The sequence below is a fragment of the Onychomys torridus genome, chromosome 9 (genome assembly GCF_903995425.1).
Source record: "Onychomys torridus chromosome 9, mOncTor1.1, whole genome shotgun sequence".
Classification (NCBI taxonomy): domain Eukaryota; kingdom Metazoa; phylum Chordata; class Mammalia; order Rodentia; family Cricetidae; genus Onychomys; species Onychomys torridus.
The window spans coordinates 56,387,220-56,409,950 of NC_050451.1; the positions used below are offsets into that span (position 1 = coordinate 56,387,220).

At 43.8% G+C, this 22,731-nt stretch overlaps 1 protein-coding gene across 1 annotated transcript in view; it reads right to left on the reverse strand.

Moving 5' to 3' along the window:
- The window catches only part of Dock5 (dedicator of cytokinesis 5), a 191,672-nt gene that overhangs the window by 70,896 nt on the left and 98,045 nt on the right, over nucleotides 1–22,731 (reverse strand). The window contains exons 8-15 of the mRNA XM_036199166.1: nucleotides 21,403–21,560; nucleotides 19,896–19,977; nucleotides 16,641–16,770; nucleotides 13,692–13,764; nucleotides 8,587–8,729; nucleotides 5,394–5,519; nucleotides 2,148–2,272; nucleotides 214–312 (exon numbers count right to left, since the gene is read on the reverse strand). Of these exons, the coding sequence (XP_036055059.1) occupies nucleotides 214–312; nucleotides 2,148–2,272; nucleotides 5,394–5,519; nucleotides 8,587–8,729; nucleotides 13,692–13,764; nucleotides 16,641–16,770; nucleotides 19,896–19,977; nucleotides 21,403–21,560 (936 nt within the window). The remainder of the gene's footprint in view (nucleotides 1–213; nucleotides 313–2,147; nucleotides 2,273–5,393; nucleotides 5,520–8,586; nucleotides 8,730–13,691; nucleotides 13,765–16,640; nucleotides 16,771–19,895; nucleotides 19,978–21,402; nucleotides 21,561–22,731) is intronic.

The following is a 22,731-nucleotide window of genomic DNA, read 5'->3' on the forward strand; positions in this document are numbered from 1 at the left end:
TTTAGCTTTTTAAAAGTGGTTAGTTCTTTGAGAAATTCATACAACATATTTTGATACACTCTCACTACCACCCTACCCCATTCCATTCCATTCATCTCTTACTACAGCTTATCTGAAACTTCCAGATAAGGTAAGAATGATCTGGGATTTGAAAAGCAGACAGGAATCTAAACCAGGGTCAACAGCCGAAGGAGCTAGAAACAGAGTTCTCACCTTGACGGTCTCATACCAACAGGGCTGCTTGACTTGGTAATACACCACCGACTTGTACTCCGAGACACCTTCGTACCCAGCACCGGAATGAATGGCTTTCTTTGGTTGGAAAGACACAATTAGGAGACGCTACTAGGTCAAGAAAAACATGGCTATAGGAAAAGGTTTCTGAATGCATACCAGTGAAAAAATTAACTCAAAATCAGAGGTGTAGTGGATCTGAAAAGAGTCGAGCAGCGCTCATCCACATTGCGTTTGTAGACTTGCAGCCTTGAACACACTTTGCACCCAACATGCATTCGTTATACCACATAACATCAACAACCTCAATAACCTCAACCCCAAGTATTGCATGCTATGAATTGCAGTGTTTTTACTGAACACAGAGGTTCCTGCTTTTAAAGAAACATAATGGTTGAATTATGCACAAGAACTGAATATTTGGGGAGCATCATCGCAGGACATCTAGAGAGCTTCAAGAGCCTAGACTTTGACTTGTCTAGGTTTTGATCCCAAAGTAATTAGATGAGGGTGACAGAGGCCTCCCGTGGCTACCTGGTACCTCCCAACACTCTGAAGTCTAATTTAAGATGTCATTGCTTATATGGCCAGAAAGCTGCCAGAGACCAAGGACCTCTGCACTGGAAGTCAGCATGCCTGGAGCCCCTTCTGGCTCTGCCTATAACTAATGTCTACATTTCCCCACAAAAAAACTCCACTCAGGTATAGGTTCCTAATGACTAACACTGGAAATCACCATCAGCTGACCAACACCCAAGGATGCCTGCCTTTAGCTTCACAGTGCTCCTTTAGATCTGTTTGCTCTACTGGCCCAGGTAACGGCAATGTATGTGTCTTTCAAAGCCTTTGGGACACTTTTGCCGCTGTGCCCAAGCTTAGAGTAGCAACATAGCTTGAAAATGTCAAGGAACCTGAGAACCTAAAGCTAAGTGGCCTGCAGCATCTCTGCACAAGGGAAATACCAAAATAAATCTAAATGGCTCCCAGATGTCACAGGAATCTTAAAAGTTCTTATTAATAAAATCAAACCCAAGGCCAGTTATTGAGGTGAATGCTGGAAGATCAGAGAGACAGAATAAGCCACAGGTTCCTCTAAGAAGTTGGGGGATGCCGACCGCTCGGGGGTCATCCATCCACCAGGGCATTGGGGAAGCTACCAGTGGCAATGCCACACTCCTATAGAAAAGTAATTCTCTTCTCCAGCAGCCACATCAACCACCAATAGCCTCTCAGCTAGGGGTTGGGCCTCAGGTACTCTTCTCTACTCCACCTTTGGTGGTCGGATGGCCAAACACCTTAACTGTCATGATAGAACTCTCATCCAGAGACTGATGGAAGCAGATGCAGAGATCCACAGCCAAGCCACCCAGGTGGAGCTCCAGTGTTGGGTCCTAGCCTCCGTTCTTTCTTCTGGTATGATACAGGGAGTTTGCATTTTCCTTTTAACAACATGCTTGAGTTTAAAGAAGGAGAGATGGCTTAGAGGTTAAGAGCACCGACTGCCCTTCCAGAGGTCCTGAGTTCAACTACCAGCACCCACATGGTGGCTCACAACCATCTGTAGTGAGATCTTTACATTTTCTTTACAATTTCCTTGGCTTGTTCCTTCTACACCAGGTGAAAAACTGGCCACTGAAAATCACAGATTTATCACGTTTTGTATATTTTTCCTTGTGAAAATCATTGAGTATGCTAGTACATGCCTATAATCCCAGCACCCGGGAGGCAGAGGCAGAGGGATCACAAGTTTGAGGCAGTCTCAGCTAGCTAGTGAGACCCCTTCTTAAAAAACAGAAACAAATCAAAGAGCTAAACCCCCGATATGGGGACACTGACAGTCAGTCTGAGCAACAGTCTGCTGCCACTACAGAGCCCGTGTGATGGCGTTGGCATTTGTAGGGGATGCTACGTACCTCTAAAAGACTGCCTTCTTCATCAAACACAGACATGGTCACCTCCACATTCTTAGGTGTCTTCTTCTTCCCCTTGTCAAACTCCCCGTGGATCAGGGTGACATAAATATCATTTCGAACATCCCCTGAAACATGACAAGCTTCCTGTGAGTGCTGCTGATCTGAGAACTCCTTTCGAAGTCCCACGATACAACACACAAAAGATAAACTAATAGGAACTGGTCTGGTGGTAATATCCTATTTATTCTACAGAAGTCTTCCTCTGCTCTCTCATTCCACCTTTCACTACATAGCAAGAAGTCTTTGATGTACACGTTTTGCAAAGGGTAACATTTTCTATTAGTGCACGCACACACGCGTACATGTTCATGCAACAGCATGCATGTGCGGGGTTAGAGGACAACTTCTCAGGAGTCATTTGTTTTGTTTTGTTTTGTTTTGGCTTTCTGAGACAGGGTTTCCCTGTGTAGCTTTGTGCCTTTCCTGGAACTCACTTGGTAGCCCAGGCTGGCCTCGAACTCACCAAGATCCGCCTGCCTCTGCCTCCCAAGTGCTGGGATTAAAGGCATGCGCCACCACGGCCCAGCCCACGTTCCTTTTGAGGCAGTGTCTCTCTTGTCATTTCTACTGCTGGCCTGCCCTCAAAAGCTTCCAGGCAATTCTTCTGTCTCTCATCTTGCTATAGAGTGTGGGATAACAGATATGAGCCACTCACTACACTCAGCTTTTTTATGTCGATTCTACAAGTCATCAGGGTCGTGTAGCAAGAGTTTTTAATCACTTAGCCCCCTCTGGGATCCAATTCTTTTCAATAGTAATTCTTTGTCACATTCAGGAATATGTGTCTAATAATAAGCATATAATATATTTTGTTAGGCTGCCCAGTGGATTTCTTTAATAGTGTCTTCAGGGTTTCTGGTTTCTGCAGCTAGCTGGATGTGGGCATGATTCCTGAGGAAACATGACCCAGGAACACTAGCAATACACTCTCAGGGACAGGCAGTCCCACTGTGAATGCTGAGAAAGAAGTAATCCCTTAAAAGGAAGACAGAGAGTGAGCTAGTTGGAGGTGGCAAGAGTAAGCCGGGGTCTTGATAGAGGAGGTAGATGTCTAGATGGCCTGAAGTCCAAAGGAGTCTTGGTGCTAAAGATGGGGACAAAAGATGATTGACAGATAAAAATCAAATGAGTGCACACTATCATCCAGGGACAAGATGGTTGACAAAGAAAGCTAACCTATTATGGGCTGAACTGTGCCTCCCTCCATTCAGATATTAGAGCCCAAGGCCTTCAGAATGCCTGTATTTGGAGACAGGGCATTGACTTAAAAGGTAATTAAAGTGAATTTGGGTCATTCTCTATGACTGGTATCCTTATAAAAGGAGATAAGAATACAGGCAGAGTGGGAGATGGCTGTCTGCAAGCCGAGGGAAGCTCATCCATGCAAATGCCTCGGTCCTGGGCATGTGTCCCCCAGAAACATGGGAGAGTGAATCCCCACTGTCATGGGGCCTTTTCTATGGTGTTTGTTAAGATAGCCCTCGGCAAGTAAGCAGGGCTAAAGAACCAGACACTGAAGAATGACTAAGGAAAACAGAAGGTGCCTGGAAAAGGCCCCAGGGGAATAGACAAAAGAGACTCCGATGTCTCTAGTGAGAGGGAAGGCAATGTTCAGAGGAGGGAATGACCAGTCAACAGTGTCAGCTCAGGCGGACCTTTCACTCATGAGCCTCCTGACTCACCTCCACAGTGGTCAGGACACAGGCAGGCATGCACCACTGAATCAAGCTAGCCACTGTCTTTCTCTTTCTCTATTTTTTTCTTCTTCTTCTTCTTCTTCAGTGCTAGGAAGGGAACCCAGGCCCTCATCTATGCCAACTAAGCATTCTTCCACTGAGTGATATCTTCAACCCATGTGCTTCTGTACTGTGGAGTTCCTGAGGGGATCTTACAGAACTGATCCACAGAGCAGCATGGAAACCGCTGTCCTAGACAGGAGTTTCAAAGCCCATTACAGCCCTGGCATTCTGAGTCAATCCTGCTGATAAGAGCATTTCAGTATTTCCGAGACAAAGACAGCTTGTCTAAAAAGAAAATGTCTCTGTTTTCGGATTCCTGCCTTGTCTACCAGTGAAGCCGTCCTACGAGAGAATATTGTTGAGAGTTAGTTGTTTTAACTGTAAGACATCTGGGTGTAGTATTTGCATGGCTATAGTTCTAGCAACCAGACACTGAGGCAGGAAGACTGATTCAAGTTCCAAGTCATCCTGGGCTCACTGTGAGAATTTCTCTCTAAAACAATCCGAAACAATAAAAAAAGCAAAACGTTTCCCCCAGATGCTGGTGAGTTGATAGTCGGGTGAAAACAGCTTTGCGATGGATGAGGCTGCTTTTATGAAAAAAGACAACCTCCCTTTTACTGAAATTCTTATTCATTCTCTGAGGATTCACTAAAACACCCTTCACACTCAGGTGATGTGTTTGTAACTACCCTGGCCCCTTAATGCCCTAAAGATGAACAAAGATCCCAATGACTCTCAACAGATCTGTTCTCGAGGACTACACAGCAAGTTGGCTTTCTAGAATTTTCAAATGTGATATGACTGCCCACAAGGCTCATTAGTAACAATTAGCTCACATGATTATTAATCAAGTTCCTCAGAGTATGATTCCCTTGGACTACTATGGATACAAGAGACGTAAATGGGTGTAGTCAGCGAACTCAGGAGACTATGACTGCAGGTCACTATCACGTGGTAAAAAGATGAGAGCAGAGCAAGAATGGAGAAAGTGCAGACAGGGTGAGCAGATCACAGTTACAACTCATGGGAACAGAGCAGAGCATCTCGGAGATGGAGCTGAGCACTCGGGCCCAACGTAGCTAATGACATGCTTGTCATCAAGAAAAAGTGCTTCTCAAGGAAGCAGTTTAGTCTTCTGGACTGAAGACACTGGATCACCAGACTGCTTCCTGGGAAGGAAGTCAAGTTGGGAAAACATGTGTGCGGAACAGGATGGGAAAGAATGTGTTGAGAATGCTGAGTGATACTTAAAGGTGTTTTCTTGGTCTTGTCCATTGAGTAGTCTTTTAGGATGCTGCAACTCTCTGTCAACAGTTTCTTGATGCCATTAACCCTAAATTATGTCCTCTGAGGGACCCAGATTGCCTCAACTGTCTGAATAGAGGGAATCCTTCCTTCCAACATGGAAAAGAAACATAAAACAGGACTCAAGCCAAATGTGTACCTGGCAGGATTATTTCTGGAAAGCCCATTTTCCGAGCGATTGCTGTTGATCTATCCACCAGGTGTGAAAAGTTCTTCTGAACCTGTGTGAGGTCACCCGGCAGTAGCTTTAAAGACACCCAAAGACCTACAAGGAGAAAAAAACAAGACAAGCTTCTGTATGATCTTTGCAATACACATATAGAGCTTGTATGAGATCAACCAGATACCTGATGATAAGCATATAATCATCCCAGGGTAACATCATTTCAATGACACTTCCTTCAAACTCACTAGAGGGTTGACGTACTTGAGAAGTCAACAGACATCACTGAGTTCAGCAGAGGACAAAGAGTAAAGATTATCCTAGTTGATATCGATGTATGTTTGTTACAAGTCTAATAGTATGTGGCAGTAGAGGCTAAATAGTTACGGAGATCAGTGGAAACTGTGGGATTATATATACAACACATGGCAGTTTAAGAAGCAATGGCAGAGGTGGGAAAAATCATGAATAAAGAAATGAATTTTGGAGCCTGGAGAGATGGTGCAGTCATTAAGAACACTTTCAGCGGACCCAAGTTTGAATGAATCCCAGCACCAATGTTAGGCAGCTCACAACTGTCACTCCCAGGGAATCTGGTACCCTCTTCCGTCCTCTGTGGGCACCCACACATATGGCAGATACTCAAACACCCATTCAGACATAAATGAAAATAAGCATCTTTTAAAAACTAATTTCAAAAAAGAATATCTTTCTTGCTACTAAAAAACAGAGGCAACTTAATGTCTTACAAGTTAATTAAGGTAAGCCTCTAGGGTGATAGAGAAATAAATAGGACCAAGAAGATCTTGAAAGGGAAGAAAAGCAAACAGCTGTTAAATCTCTAAAAATTAACCTTTTTAAAAAGGATTTATTTTTATTTTATGGGTGTGAGTGTTTTTGCCTTCATGTATGTCTGTGTACCACATGCATGCCTGGTGTCTGAGGAGATCAGAAGCGGCATCAGATCCTCTGGAACTGGAGTTACAGATAGTACGAGTTACTGAACCCAGTCCTCTGGAAGAACAGTAAGTGCTCGTAATGCCTGAGCCATATTTCCAGCCCTGGAATTAATTAATTAATTAATCAATCAATCAATCAATTAGGCCTTAAACTAGAGAAACAAATTTAAAAGCAAAAATAATTATCCACATATAAACTGAAAGTTTTGATATACATAAAATCTACAAAGCTATAGAATGCAATCCGTGACAAAGATCCTCAAAAGGAAACGTGACCTGAATACACAAATCAAAGGGAAGCAGAAGTTCGTGGACATTTCAGCAAACCTCAAACTAGAAAATGTGTCTTAAAGAAGACAGAAGACTAATTATCTTCCTTATAAAACCTGAGAAGGGAGACCAGGAAACTCATGGAGCTGCTAGACAACACAGGCTCAAGGTGCTTATTTAAGTACTTGGCCACCACAGTCTTCTTGCCACCTTTCAGACAGGGCAGGGCATGCAGGAGAAACACTCTGAGGGCCAGGACAGACAATGCCTGGGCTTCATCTGGGCTGCAGCTTGTACCCACCACTAACTACTTCTGGGAGTTCCTGAACAGTGGTCCTAAACATGGAGGAAGAGACAATACAGAAAGAGCCACGGCAGGCTGGCTTCAATTTACAGTGCTGACCAGCTGGAAGATACTTAGGTGCCTACCGCCAACCCATCGGGCCAGATGTTAAAATGGAGTCACTTGTGGTCAAGTTCTACAGCTTTAAAAAAAAAAAAAAAAAAACTAAACTGTTATCTGGCCTTCTGAGAAATCAGGAGAGGAAGATAATGGGTGGATGTCCTAAACAGGCCCCTGCAAGCCACAGGCTGATGTGCCTTTGTTTCACTGCCTGCATTAAAAATAATCTGATTGCCCCCTACCAACTGCTTTTTTCTTTTTTTCTCCCTCCCTTCCTCCCTCCCTTCCTCCATCCTTCCTTCCCCCACCCCTTCTCCTTGTCAGAAAACTAATCCTACTTTGTGGAATGAAGTGTTGTTGCTCAGTTGTCAAAAACAAACAAAACCCAATCAAAATATTTAAGTTAAATTTGTTACAAATTTGGCTTTCAGCATTTTAAACATTAGAATGTTATACAACCGTGCGTGCGCGCGCGCGTGCACGCACGCACACACACACACACACAAACACACACACAAAAGGTATTTGTGGTGCATAAAAAGACATCTGAAAAAAAAGGCTTGTTCTGTTCAGTAGAAACGAAGGAATGGCATTGTTTTCCGGTTTGTTCTGAAAAGGAAATCATATGTAAACAGTAATCTGAGTAGTATAAGAATGTTCTACTCTAATTAAAATTATATTCTTAAATGGAAAGCTCTAAAAAGCAGCGAGTGGGAGATGGCAGTGAATGTAGAGTTCTTGCTGTGTAAGCCTGATGACTTGAGTCTAGACCCCAGCACCCATATGTGCCCACACATATATAAACAAGCACACACAAAGAAACATGCAAAAAAAAAGGGGGGGGGGAATCTACCTGTTGTCAGATTATTTATTGCTCTTATTTCTTTCTACTGTAATATGTGAGAAACCAAATACACTGAAAACGGCGTGTTTCTTGACTGCCTTCATTTTAAAGAGCAGTAATAGTAGTGAAAAATGGCGGCACTGTCTTGAAAGCCTTTCACTCTGGTTACCATCCTGGCATTTGTATTCTAACGCTGCGACTCTTTTTCCGTACTATTGGATCTGAAACGTTTCCACAAGAACTCCTCTTAGCTGAAGCTATCAAAAGACAGGCACATGGAGCTTCCTGAGAAAATCTCAAAGCTCTGCAAGGCAGCCTCTAAGTTCATATTAACAGATATTCATTTGGATTGCTTCCGTCTCCTAGTTTCAGAAAACACGTAAAGGAATAAGCTTAGCGGGGGCACAGTGCACATTCTCTCCCGAATTACTTCTTGTTGGCACATCTACTTGGAGTTAACACTGGGAACCGAGGGCAGAAGAAAAGACTCGTGGGGGAAAAGCCTTTTCCACAGAACTTCCAAATTCAAGCCTGACCACCAGGGAGGGTGAATGGTTGAGGATCTTCAGCAGGAGATGCCTGAGGAGAGCTGTCTAGTATCAAGGAGAGGGTGATAGGGCAGTCCAGGGACCTTGCTCTGGATGTTCCCTCCCACCCTAGCCAAAGTCCCCTCCGCCTGGGCAGGCTGCAGACCTTGCCCTTTGTGATTCACTTCCTTCGCAGCTATCACTTTATTTAAAACCGAAGTGAGTGGCTCATTCTCTCCAATCACGTGGGAGGTTATCAAGGGCGACATGATGAGCTGTCTCTGGCGGATGTAAGTTTCCATGGCAATTCTGGGTAAGACACAAGAGGTAAGGACAAAGTCAGGAGCAGGAACAGTCTCCAGAGCATGACCTGAGAACACGGAGGTTTTATGAGCACAATCAGGAAATACAAACAAAATCTCACCAGAGGGCTCTGGTGTCAAATACAAATTACAGGAAGTTGTTGTTTTCGATTAAGTTCCTGCATGGACCAGGCTAAAGTCAACATGGAGTCACTCACCATAGTGCATATGCAGCAAAGGCTGTAGCCCAGTAGAAGATCTACCTGCCAAGACCTCAGCATGGAGAGGCGACAGCCTAACTCGCCCCAAAGAGGCTGTTTCCAGCAAGAACGCTAACTAAGTTCCTCAAAAAGGGCAACCTGCAAAAGTGACCTGATGCTGACCCACCAGTTCACCAGCCTTCTGTCTTCCGTCGCAGCCTTCAAAGCAAAGTAACTCTCCAAGGACTAATGCCATGTTTGCTCTCCCCCTCTGTCTCTAAGCCAATCTCCTCTGCTTCGCCTGCTGGGACACTTAACTCTGTTTTATGGCAAGAGTGTTGTTGCCTAATCCTAGATTATAAGGATTGGGCAATCGAATCGAAAATACGGTCAACTACGCAAACTGTTCGTTATTTTGTCCCTGGTATTTTCTTCCCTACATTCTTCCCTGGTGTGTGTGTGTGTGTGTGTGTGTGTGTGTGTGTGTGTGTGTGTGTATCATATGTATATTGAGATTATAATATAATTATAGTTACACTTCTATTTTCTCCCTCCAGATTCATGGCCTCTTTTTTCATTGTTAGTGCATACATACATGTATGTACATGTATATTCCTAAATAGACCCTGTTCAGTCCATATAATGCTATCTGTATATGTTTTCAAGGCTGACCTTTGGCACTGGATGACCAGTCAGTGTGTTCTTCCCTGGGGAATACCATCTCTCCAGCCCCCGGTTCTTCTCAGTTGCCTGTAGCTCTCTATGTGGGATGGAGGCTCTGTGAGCTTTTCCTTGTCTACGTGAGCACGTCTACTGGTGTCGTCTTTGTTCAAGCACACATTTGGACAGTCATGTTGGTGAGGCTTCAGGGGTATAGATTCTTATATTACTAGGAGCCACCATCTCATAACAAACTCCCTGCTCCTCTAGCTGTTACAATCGTTCCACTTTCTCTTCCTAAACTTGTCTTGGAAATGACTTGAGGCAAAGAAGAAGGTGAGGATGGGCAGCCATGGCCAAGTGTTAAAACAGCTGAAGTTAAAATCAGTTATCAAGGACAAGTGAAACAGTTAAAGTCAGAGGCAATGCTCAAACTCTTAAGACTTGGCTGCTAGGATGGGATTGAAGGGAGAGCCAATGGGCAGGAAACCTGGCTCCTGGGTCTACCTCCACCAGACAGTATGCTCTGCAGGATCCTATTCCCCTTGAGGCCCATATCACATGGCCATTTGACACACGGATACAGCAGGTATGCAGGACATTGGGAAGGTATTTTTCCACTCAATGACATTACATGTAGGAATGCAATGGGCACCTGGGAAATGATATCCCGTGGAAGGAGCACATCAGGTGAGGTCCACAGAGGGGGAGGTCAAAGGACCAAACACAGACCCTGTTCTCCTGAAGTTGCCACCAGCAACTGCATATCATCCTGTTGACATGCAATAGTGTATAGCCCCCTCTGCCTACCAGACAGATTTGTGTACATCCTTGTACCAGATGATAAAACATAGTGTGACATGGGCTGGATATGGGAGCTGTTTTCTTTGAATGGCTTTCCCAGGTGGACTAGCAGAATTCACAAGTGAACCCCACTCAACATAAGCCACTGCAGCTTAGAAAAGCAGGAGGGCATGCCAGGGGATGCAGCGGGGAACACAAGCATCATTATACAGTGGCTGTTGGTTGCACACTGGGTGGTAATCAAGTCAGGGTTGGTCTCTGTGGGGACTTTATGGGAAGCACATGCTATTCCACAGTGGGACCACCTCAGAGTTCACTGCTGCCACATGGATGGTGCTCAGGAGTTGGGCAAGGACGCCAAACACTAAAGGAAGAAATCCACCATAAAGGTGAATATAAATAAAGGAATTTTCACATAGATTTTTTTTCTGTCAGTGAATGCAAATCTTGATAATGTTTATATATAAAAAAGTAGTAGTATTCATGGATATAATAGTTTTATATGTGTATATGTTACATTTATGGTATCTGTCTCTAAATAAAATGTTTAATTTTTTTTTTTAACGTAAGGTTCCACTATGCTTCACAGGCTAGCTTCACACTCATAATCATCCTGCCTCAACCTTCTAAGTAACTGGGATTACAGGTAGGCACCACTGTGCCCAACTCTGCCTTATATATTTATATTTATTCGGTGTATTTGATCTGCTTACTATATTAGATTTAATATATTTATAAATTTAATTCAATATATTGGTGATGAATTCAATCCATCTAATATACCTGTCTAAACATATTTAAATATGTCATATAACACACACGCACACTGCCATGTACCACATTTCAGTCACCTATGAGAAGTTACATACTTGATGGTGGTCCCATGAGACTTTGTGACCATGTGACATTGTAGTTTCCTTATTTTATAGACATACACTCTATGTTAACACAAACTGTCTAAAGAGGAATTTCTCAGACCACGTTCCCTGACTGAGCAATGCATGACTGTGTGTGCATACATGTGTATGTGTAACGGGAAGCAGTTCATGATACCAAAGTTATCAGATAATCAGTAAGTACTAGGACCAAACTATGTGAAATACTGAGTCCTCCATGTTCTTGAAAGTGGTAAGTAGGGTGAAGATTATTAAGTGTATGTTATAAAAATAATTAGTAACGGCCTCTGGAAATGAAAAAGCCTACTCGCATATGCGTACTATTAATTTAGAATAGGGGAAAGGTACAGGACTTAGACAGAAAGAATAGAATTCTTGTCTTTTAAATACAGCCATGTATAGTTTTATTTATATCTATTGTAGGAAAAAAGTAGGAAACAACAAAAACAGGAATAAACTAAAACATATAATCAGTTAATTAGGTGGTCCATTCTCCATAAAATCTAAACTTTAAGGCTTTAAATTTTTATTTACGTAGTTTTTCTATGTGGGCTGTGTGTGTATGTGTGTGTGTGTGTGTGTGTGTGTGTATGAGTGTGTTTGTGTGTGTGTGTGTGTGTGTGTGTGTGTGTGTGTGTGTGTATGAGTGTGTTTGTGTGTGTATGTGTGTATGAGTGTGTTTGTGTGTGTGTATGAGTGTGTTTGTGTGTGTATGAGTGTGTTTGTGTGTGTGTGTGTGTGTGTGTGTGTGTGTGTGTGTGTGTTTACATGTGGTGTGTGCCATAGCACTCACGTGAAGGTCAGAGCACAACCCAGGGGGTCAATTCTCTCCTTCTGCTATGTGGGGTCTGGGGATGGAACTCAGTTGTCTGGTGGCAGGTAACTTTACCAGTTGAATGCACTGTAACAATGTATATATGGATGAGTAATATGGATCTCCCACAGACACTGAAACAATGTCTAACATACTTTAAAAACCTGGTCAAGCCCCAAACTTAACTTTGTTTTACAGCGAGTTTTACTGATCCTCTGTGAATATGCATACCATTTCTTTGTGTGTTTATTCCCTTTCTAGGACCTAATTAACCTCTATTTATTCTATATACATCAAGAACATTTTTCTAACATTTGTACAAGAGAAGTTTTTATTTTTTTTAATCTTAGCTCAGTGTTACAAAACACAAGTCAGAGAGCTTTAACATCACAACTTATGCCAACACAGACTCCAAATTAAGTAAGCATGAAGTCGAATAGCTTAAAAATGTAATATGTAAATTGTAATATGATTTGTGTGTATGTTTATATACATATATGACTTATTTTTATTTCCGTGTATGAGTGTATGTCTGGGTGAGTACCTGACACATGTATGGAATTGCCCACCAGAGCTACAAGACACATCAGAAGAGCCTCTGGAGTGACAGACAGTTGTGGACTATCCAACCTAAGTTCTGACAACCAAACACCGGTCCTCTAGAAGAGCAGCTAGTGCTATTAACCACTGAGCCATCTCTCCAGCCCCATCATGCACACACACACACACACACACACACACATTGTTGTTTCCTCAGGCTGGCTTCTGAAATTCCATTTGTTCTACTGACCTGCAGTGACCGTGCAAGTGAGATGAGGCAATGTCCCGTAACTGGTAATGACCTGGGGGTCATTTCCAGAAACATTTGGGCCTCTTCCTAGGCCACCATCATGTGTGTGCTCAATGCTAGGGCAGCCACAATGCTCACATTTGATCTCATCAGAGTTACAGGGTTGAGATTTGTTCACTAAAAGACCCCAGTAGCAGGTATGGCTACAGTTCCTGCAGCCCAGGATGGAGCCCTGGGTCAAGTGCTGAGCTGACCCTGCCCTGTACTACCAGACTGTTTCCCCCAATTCCTTGAGGGAGCCCTAACCAGCCTTTCACACTCTTCCTGACCAGCCCCCTGCTTCTGTAAGTGTGGTCCCTGGACCAGTGCCAGTCATTAGCAATACTCAGCTTATCAGATGCAGTCGGACCGACTAAAGCAAATGTTGATTCTAACAAGATTGCCCTGACAATTCATATGCATCATCCAGTCTGAGAAGTCATGTGATTCTTGGTCAAACCTGTTCAACATGACAAAGGGCAGACGCTCTGCATCATCTCTGACAATCAAATGACATCATTCTCTGGATTCCAGTGCACATGTATGTGTGCACTTTTTTTCTATTCTTCCAGTTATTTTACAGAGTCAGGAAATGCTCAGTTTGCCCTCTTTGGAGTCTAATGTGAAGCCCCACAATATCTTCTGTGGAGGAGCCTTTCCTTCTCCAATAACGAAAAGGCTTCCTCCCACCCGCTTCTGAATTCATGGCCCACTTGAATGGCTAACCTGTACCTCGAGTCGCCAGGGATGAATGCCAGATACTTACTGCTGAAAGGGGATAAAATACTGCTTTTCTTCATCATCTACCTTCCCGTGTATGATATCACTAATATCCATCACTAGAAGAGAGAGAAATAACATTAGAGACACTAATGGCTCCATGCCTCATTGAGCTGTATAGAAAAGGCTGGCATTGGCAAACCCCGAACACCAGAGGAAGAAAGGGACCAGGGACCGAGCAACAACAATTACCCGAAGTGCCGCACCCAGCAGGACAACGGCCGGGAAAGGCTCAGGTTTTCTATATCCAACCATGCAGGACACACCTTTACAACTCTGCAAGACTGAACTGCTATGTTCCAGCAAAACTTAAGCCTGATTTTTATTTATTTATTTATTTTTGATAAGCCTTTGCTGAAAGCCATAGAGAACACACATTTCTTCAGGTCTGTTAGAAGAATTAAAGGTCTGGAGAGAAATTCAAGATCTGAAGTGGCCACTTGTGTCTTTGATTGGATAGACTCTTGGTTTCTACATAAGCCTTAAGAGTATCACAAAACAAACCATCAGTAATTGGTTTCCCCCAGCCCCACCCCAGGAGAGTACTTCACTAAAGCCAGGTGGTAAGCCTGCTGCATTTATTACTTCACTTACACAGATGTGAGGCGCCCCACCTTAAAGGATGGAGAGGGTTAATTTGCCCTTGGTCACAAGTTTGGTTTTTGTTGTTGGTTATGTTCATTTGCTTTTTTGTTTTGCTTTTTTTTGTTTTACAGTGGTGGGATGGAACCCAGGGCTTTGTACATGCCAGGAAAGCAAGGTCCCACTGAGCCACATCTGTACCATTAGTTTCAAGTTGTTAGCAAAGCCAGGGTGTGAATTTAACAGTGACCACAAAGCCGAGTCACATAACCACGACAACCAGCTACAGAGAGGATTAATAAGCAAGCTGCAAAGCTGCTGGCTGACACAAGGCAGAGCCCCGGGAAGAAGTGAAACTTTGGTTAATAAATTACAGTCTGACCATAAAACATGCTAGCAACCCATTTCTCCACACCTAAGATAGTCTGCCTGTAGACAAGAGAAGTACTGAGAAACATAATACTGCTCAAAAGAACTCAGGCAAGACGGTCTAGCAGGCCAGGGGATAGTGCGGGTGCCAGCTACGAAGGGGCACACAGCTGGGCATCCATCACATGCAGCTTGCTGTTATCCCTAATAGACCAAAAACGGCACCAAAATCACTGATAATTTGTCACTGTCATCATCTCGTGACACCTAACTTTGGCTCATGATTAGTCCTTTCTGCATTCAATACCCAGATACACACACTCTCCTCAACTCCCATGCACCCACACACATACACACTCACCCCGACTTCCATGCACATACACATATACTTATACAGAAAAGCAGACAAAAGCCTCGGGTCTAATGTTTTAGTTTCTTTGGCCTGTTATGAACAGCAATGACCTCAAATACATCTTTTGTAGACAAATAAATACATCTACATTGCCATGTGGATGGCTAAATCGTCCTGGGTCCCTTGTCTCTTTTGACACTCCACTCTAACTCTCGATAAAGCAGCAATGCTGAGCAAGCTGGGGTGGCACATACCCATAATCTCGGGACTTGAAAAGCTGAGACGGGAGTATCCCCGTAAGGTCCAGGCCATCCTGGGCTACAGAATGAGACTGTATCTCAAAAGCCAACCAAAAAGCATCACTGCTTCCCTAGTTGAGCAGCAGGTATGATGGGAACAGTTCAAAAGACATGGCACATAGGCAGTCATATAGGACAGGGAGGCCATCTCCTTATCCACAGAAGCCACAATGAAGACTGATGAACATGGACTATCTGGCCCTGGTCCAGGAGCAAAGTTTTGACATTTTATTGACGACGTTTCAAAAGCAGTACTGATCCAAATGTCAACAAAAGACAAAATATCTGTTCTTGAAATTTAGGAGAAACTACAAAGGTACAGGGCTTCTTGGGGGGTCCTGAGGATTGGTTTAAGCTCATCTGGATCCTCTTTGAAGGCATTTAGTGACACAAAGTTGCCTTTGGAAAGTGAGTCTCCTAAGCAGGAAGGACGCTTTGCAGTGGATCACAGCAGCAGAGCCCACGAGCTAGCATGTAGTCCCACTGTGGGTGAGACATGGTGCCTGGCAAGGAGAACCAGTGGCTACAAGATCAGTAGCTACGAGACTCAAGGACACAGGCTCAAGTGAAGAGAACCGGCCATCTTGGAGCATGAATGTTTTGAGTCCATACCAGCCATGACAACATGATCTGTTGCTTCCAATGTTTAGAGGGCCCTCCTGCCATCTATCTGCCCACTAGTGGCCATTTACCCCCTTTTCTCGATCTCTATTCCTTGCTATAATTGTGGTATAAATACACACAACATAGAAATTACCATCTTAATCACCTGTAAGTGTACAGTTCAGTGGAAGTAAGTATACTCCCCTTGTGTAGCAATCACCATCATCCACCACTACAGCTCTTTCATTTTCCCAAAGTGAACCCTATCCTCAGTAAGCAATTCCCCCACTCTCTTCAAGCCCTGACAATCCCATTCAACTGTCTCTCTGAGTCTGACTCATAAATGAATCATATAGCAGTTGGCAATTTGTGTGTATGGCTTATTCTACTTAGCTGAATGTTCTCAAGGTTCAGCCATATTGTGGCATGAGTCAGAATTTCCATTCCTTTTAAGACTGAATAAAAATTCCTTTCAATGGATACTCCACAGTTATTGATCCATTCATCTATTGATGCACCCTTGAGTGAATAATTCCACTGTGAATGCAAGCACGCAGATGTTTCTTTGAGACCTGGCTTTTCAATTCTTTTGGAATATGCCCCAAATGGGATTTTGACCAGTGTAGGATTAGATGATGGTTCTACATTTAGGTCTTTCAGAAACTGCAAAGAAGGGGGTCCCCAGAAGCTGTACCTTTTCTTTCCCCTGGACTCTGGGCTTTCATCATACCTGCTACTCCAAAAGGCCTCCGCAGCCCACAGGTGTGCTTTTTACCCTCCTTCAGCTCCATGCGGCCCACCCGGACAATCTGGCACACGAGGCTGATGCGTGGCCGGATGAGGTCTGTGCTGCTGAGGTCCTGCAGGCAGAGAATGCATGAGAGAGGTCAGCGGTCATGCCCTGCTCAGAGAACACTACCTGCTGCTGAAACACCAGAACAGTGCCTCTCTTCCCACCCACCCAAAAACTACTGTGGTAACAGAGAAAATTAGCATCGATTTACCTATAAAACGGTGTTCTTTTATTCTCTGGTCCCTACTTCACATTTCCAGACTAGATCAGAGTCAGTCTGAACCTCTACAGTTGAGAAGTGGGTAAGGTGTTAAAAACCAGGACACTCTCTGACACTTTGGGTCCTTCCACGGTATGTTTTAGTACAAAACACACCTCAGTGTCATATGACATAAACACTTGCATGATGCTGACACTTACTGGGCATCGACAGAAGCCTGTAAGAGCCCAGGCTAGCCTTGAACTCGATATGTAACTGAGGTTGACCTTGAACTCTAGATCTTCCTGACTTCACCTCTCAAGTGCTGGAATTATAGGGAAGGGCCACCCCTCACTCCTCCCAGCTCACCTTCTAAGCAATCTGAGAGGTAAGTGTAACCCAGGTATGGTTTTGTGAGGTTCCTCACCTGCTTCCTGAGAATATATATATAAAATAGGGAACAAATAGCAAGAGGTGTGGGGTGGCATTGTTCCTGTTTGCAGCTGAGGCTCCTGTGTGTGTGTTTTTAAGGAGGGGTGAGTGAACCTAAAAGGCGCTCATAGATCTCATTCACTTAACATCAGAAATAACTTCATTAGATCTCAGAACCCTTTTAGGAAACAGCAGCCCCAGCCTCTTACTGAATCAAGAATTACTTTTCAAATAATCACTCTAAATCTATGCCCTGTAATTTGGTAAAGACACATTACCGAGACAGCAATACACACCAGTAATCATCCATCCCAAATCTCTGCTTGAGGCTCTACAGAGCTTCCACTAATGGAAAATAGACACACTGAGTGGCAGCTTCTATAAACTGTAACATATTGATATCATTAAATAATACATAGTCATTTACAAGTGAGTTCTGAAGACTGTTTAATGACCAAGGGAATGGCCACCACATTTGATTTATTGACAAGACTAGACAGGAAATTTACATACTGGATGACCCTTTGGCTGGCTGGGAGAGCATGGGAGCAGGAAAGGGCATCACAGCTGTACTAAGTCAAGACTGATTAAACGATGAACCAAAGATTTAACAGTGCCTAAAAAATGTACACATGGTCCCATAAACAACGGTTGATGGCAGGGGAAAACCCCACTTGGTTTCAAAACTGAACAAACACTACAGAAGTCTAGTGTGAAAATGCAGAGCGTTCTGTGCCTGCGTTTGCAGGGGTAGAAACAGGAAGGGCCCTGCGCAGGGACGGAGAACCGGTGCAGGTGCTAGACTTGAGAGGCTGGCGGAGAGGCCAGACAAGGGCTTAGTCACTGGTAACTGCTTCATTCGTTACTGGGATTTGGTTTTGTCTTGGACTCGGAAAGAGTAGGTGATGAGGCACTAGTGTGGGCTGATGGGAGAAGGGAAAGAGGGACAGAGATGGGGACCCAACCATCAAGATTTCCCAGGTCTCCTTGCAGCCCCAAGGTGTGTACTAAAAAACAGTGTGAAAGAAGCCCAGAGAGTTCTAACCCAAGAGGAAGACAGTTGCCAGGTCTAAACTACAGCCTCGTGCACTGCCAGGCTCCTGAGCTGCACACAGCAGCACCCTACAGAGACTAGAAATCTACTCAGAGGAAGGTTCTTGGAAAAGATCTGAATCACATTTGCCCTCACTATGACCTTGGTCTGGGAGCTCTCCTTCCCAGTTAGTAGTCTGCATGGCTGACTCTCTTCTACTTCATTAGCTTCCTCAAATGTCTTCTGTTTATGTATTTTGGAGTGCTGGGCATTGAACCCACAGCCTAGTGCATGCTAAGGGTGTGCCTACCACAGATGTCTATTCCCAGCACTGAAACAATCTACTGAAAGCAGAAGCTTCCTGGTTGGGTAGGTGGCTCAATGCAGGAAGTGCTTGCCATGGAAGCATGAGAACCTGAATCCAAATCCTCAGATCTCTGTAAAGCCAGGTACTGTGGCACACATCTGTAATCCTCATGTTCCTAGAGAGGATCGGAGGTGGAAACAGGAGAATCTAAAAGATTCTAAAAGAATTCTAAAAGAATAGAATCTAAAAGATTCTAAAAGAATAGCCTTGTCCATGCAGAGACCCTGTCTTCAAACAATGTGGAAGGGGAAGATGAACATCTGACACTGACCTCTGACCTCTGCACATGAACTAGGACACCTGTGTGACCTCGGGAACACACACACTTCATATACACACATACATACCAAAAGTTAAGTATGTATACATGCATGTAGCAGCAGTTAATGAAAAGAAGAGACCATGAGTTTGAAAGGGAGCAAGGAGAGGCATATAGAGGAAAGGATGTTGGGGAAAGAATGTGATTTTATTATAATCTCCAAAAGAAAGAAAAAAAAAAGACTAAGAGTAGGAAGCCATTTTCATGATAATAAAAATCAATAAACAACTATAACTAAGTTGAAAACAAAAGTTAAATGAATAAATATTCCATTAAAACATAAGCCTCCCCTGGCAATACTTTAGCAAAACCCCTGGCACCTCAGGATTGCTGCTGTTGTTGATAATTCACCCCCTTGTGTCAGGATTATTTATATTTGTCTAATCCACCCACAGAAAAGCTGCTCAAGAACACGGTTTCTTTCCCTGTTTTGTTCACAGATGGACTCAAGTGTACAGGTTGGTATGTGGCACCTAGTATATGCTCACTAAGTGAGTAAGTGACTGGGCTACACCCACTCATAGGACAATGATGGCTTGCCTTTTTGTATGCTTTCCATATATTTATCACTTGTATCCACTGAAACAGTAAAAAACTGAAAAAACAGAAAGGGAGACTGGGCTGGTTAGATGGCTCCACAGATAAAGGCGCTTGATGCCAAGACTATGGACCTGAGTTCTATCCCTGGGTTCTACTTAGTGGAAGAAGAACCTACTTCTGCAAATTGGCCTCTGACCTCCACACACTTAGGCCACAGCAAAGCACCCATACACGTGCATCTGCACAGACACAGAAGATAAACGAAGGCAGACGACATTTATGAAGAAGGCAGCAGGACTCACAGTGAACACTGCTTGGAGATTATTCAGCTTCTCTATCTCCTTGGGCATCCCGTTACTGCCCCAGCGGATTAGGTAGTTCTCGCTAGCAGGGAAAAAAAAGGAAATTACTCTTAGTGAGAGGGCATCTGGGGCAGAGGCTGCTCACAGCAAGAGGCGGAAGTGTCTCATGGGGAGGCAGGTGCCAGGGAAGGAAACACACACACACACACACACACACACACACACACACACACACATACACACACACACACCCCTCATACATGAGGGGCCTCTGTGTTTGAAAGACTCCCTACTACAGAGAACAAGCTATATGGTGGCCAACACTGTTCATGAGTTCTTTTGTCTGGGGTCATCATTCCACCTCAAATTTCTTGTCTACAAGAAAAGTTTCATTTTACAATTCTACAAAAGTTTAATTTTAGAGTTGGGCATGGTGGCTCCGGTCTGTGATCTCAGCACTCTGGAGACTGATCATCATTATTTGAAGCTAGCCTGAGCTACATAGTAAATTGGCCAGCCTGAGATCGTCAGGGAAACCACGTCTCAAGAGGTCACATTTATAAAAGCTTCATTTTGTTAAGTTAGTCCCAATCCATCCTTCACGGTCCACATCATACAAGTGACTTAGTAACCATTTTTACTTTTTGAGAAAGGGTCTTATGCTGCCTGCCCAGGCTGGTCTTAAACTCACTATGTAGCTGGTTCTCTGTCTCCACCTTTCCGGTGCTGGGATTATAGTCCTGTGGCATCCATCTGGTTTATGTAATGCTGGGAATTGAACATGGGGATTTGTGAATGCTAAGAAAGCAGTCTATGAACTGAGCACACCTAGGCCCCAGGAATTACTTTTTACAATGTTCTTAAAGATAAATCTCCATTTCCCAAGTTGTTCAGTGAAGGTCACCCTGGGGCTCAGCCACAGTCTTTAGACTTTCTTTATGTCGACTTTTTTTTTTTTTTCCTACCCCAGCAGTTTTGGGTTCATGGGAGAGTTGAGTTGCAGAGTTCCCAAACACATAGCCCCCATCTAACCAGCTTTTAACTGCTGAACCTTCATGGACACATCATCATTCAGACAGCTGACATGAGAACTCACAGCTGGAACAGTGAATTGCATGGGCTTGGACAGACACAATGACAGACAGTCGCCAATGCCAGATCCTAAAGCTCAGTCTCAGGGCCATGGATCCCCACTGTGCTTCACTTCATCTCTCTCATTCCTCCCCTAGGGTCTTCTGAATCCTTCATCCTTGTGTCTGCATCCTGAGCAGCTCCGTTCACTCTTTAAACCCTACAGAGTACACACTCTGAAGCTGCATGGTGCCAACATCCATGGACAAAGGCTTCAGAGCCCAAAGGCCTTTATTTTCTATTGTGAGATATTGTAGAAGTGACTACACCCACTGTCTACATCTCGCTATCTCTAACCCAGTAAAGGGCTCCTGGATAAGGGCAGGGAAAGACTTTACATTGCCAGTCCAAGCACCAGTGACATGGTCTCCATTACCTGATGAAGGTGGACTGGTCTGGGTCATACAGGGTCATGAAGAGCTCCGCATCCTCGCCGATGTTGCAGACAAAGTTCTTGAAGTTCACATAGAGGCCGTAGGTGTGCACAGTATTGAAGATCGCCTGGCCTCTCAAGTCCAGGTTCTGCAAAATGCTCTGGGCCACAGGACAGGAGAGAAGACTTAAGCAAACAGCAAAAAGTATTGGCAAAGAAGTCACCCTATAAAAAAGGGACAGCTGCTATACTCAAGGAGAAGTACCTGCTAAGAACTGAGCAGATGTGGCCCTGAACCAATCATCCCTCAGTCAAACAAAGGCATCAGCATTATCAGATAACCAAAGTGGTCCTGTTCATGGCCTTGAGCCCAAATAATTCAATAAACGCTGTCTAAGAGGCTGAAGAGATGGCTTGCCATATAAAGTGCTTGATGTGGAAGAATAAGGACCAGAGTTCAGATCCCCAACATTCATGTAAATCCCTGGTGGGCATATCAGTCCCCTGTAATCCCAGCACACAGGAGGTAGAGACAGGATCCTGAACAAGCTGGCTAGCTAGACTAGCTGATCTGGGAAGCTCTAGGTTCACGTGAGAGACCCTGCCTCAATAAATAAGATGCAGAGTGAGAGAGGAGGCTGCCCAATGCCAGCCTCTGGCTTCCACTCCCATTTGCATATACATGTATATATTCATGTGGGTTCACACATATGCAAACAAACATACCTACCTGCATGCCCACCACATACATACACATGAAAAATAACCATGCTGTCTACAGGTGATAACTCAGTTTTTAGCAGACTCGTGAGCCTTCCATGTCCGACAACGGGATGTTGGAGGATCAAGCTTAAATCACTTGACCCACTACCCAACTTTACTGGAAACAAATGGTTCCATGAGAAACATATACCCTTGGGTGTGGCTCTCACTAGATGCAGAATCACAGTCACCTACTATCATGACTCTCCAGAAAGCAAAAGCAATAAAGAACACACAGACAAACCTTTCCTCATTCAACAGAAAATACACTAAATGCCAACATGGTAGGTCAGGGTGGTCAGAAGGTGGCTGGCAGTTATTTTCTTTTCCTGATTTTCTCCACCTTTCTAAGTTTTCTTTACTTTCAAATTTTTCCAAATAGGTCATTTAAAATAGTTTTATCTTGGAAATCACAATATTTATAACAAACAGAGACGTTTATATGATAAAAAGTCTTCCTTTCAACCAGTTCTCCTTCCCAGAGGCATCTTTATTTTTATTTTTTATATTTATGTGTACAAATGTTTAGGCTGCACGTACTCTGTGTACCATGTGCGTGTCTGGTGCCTG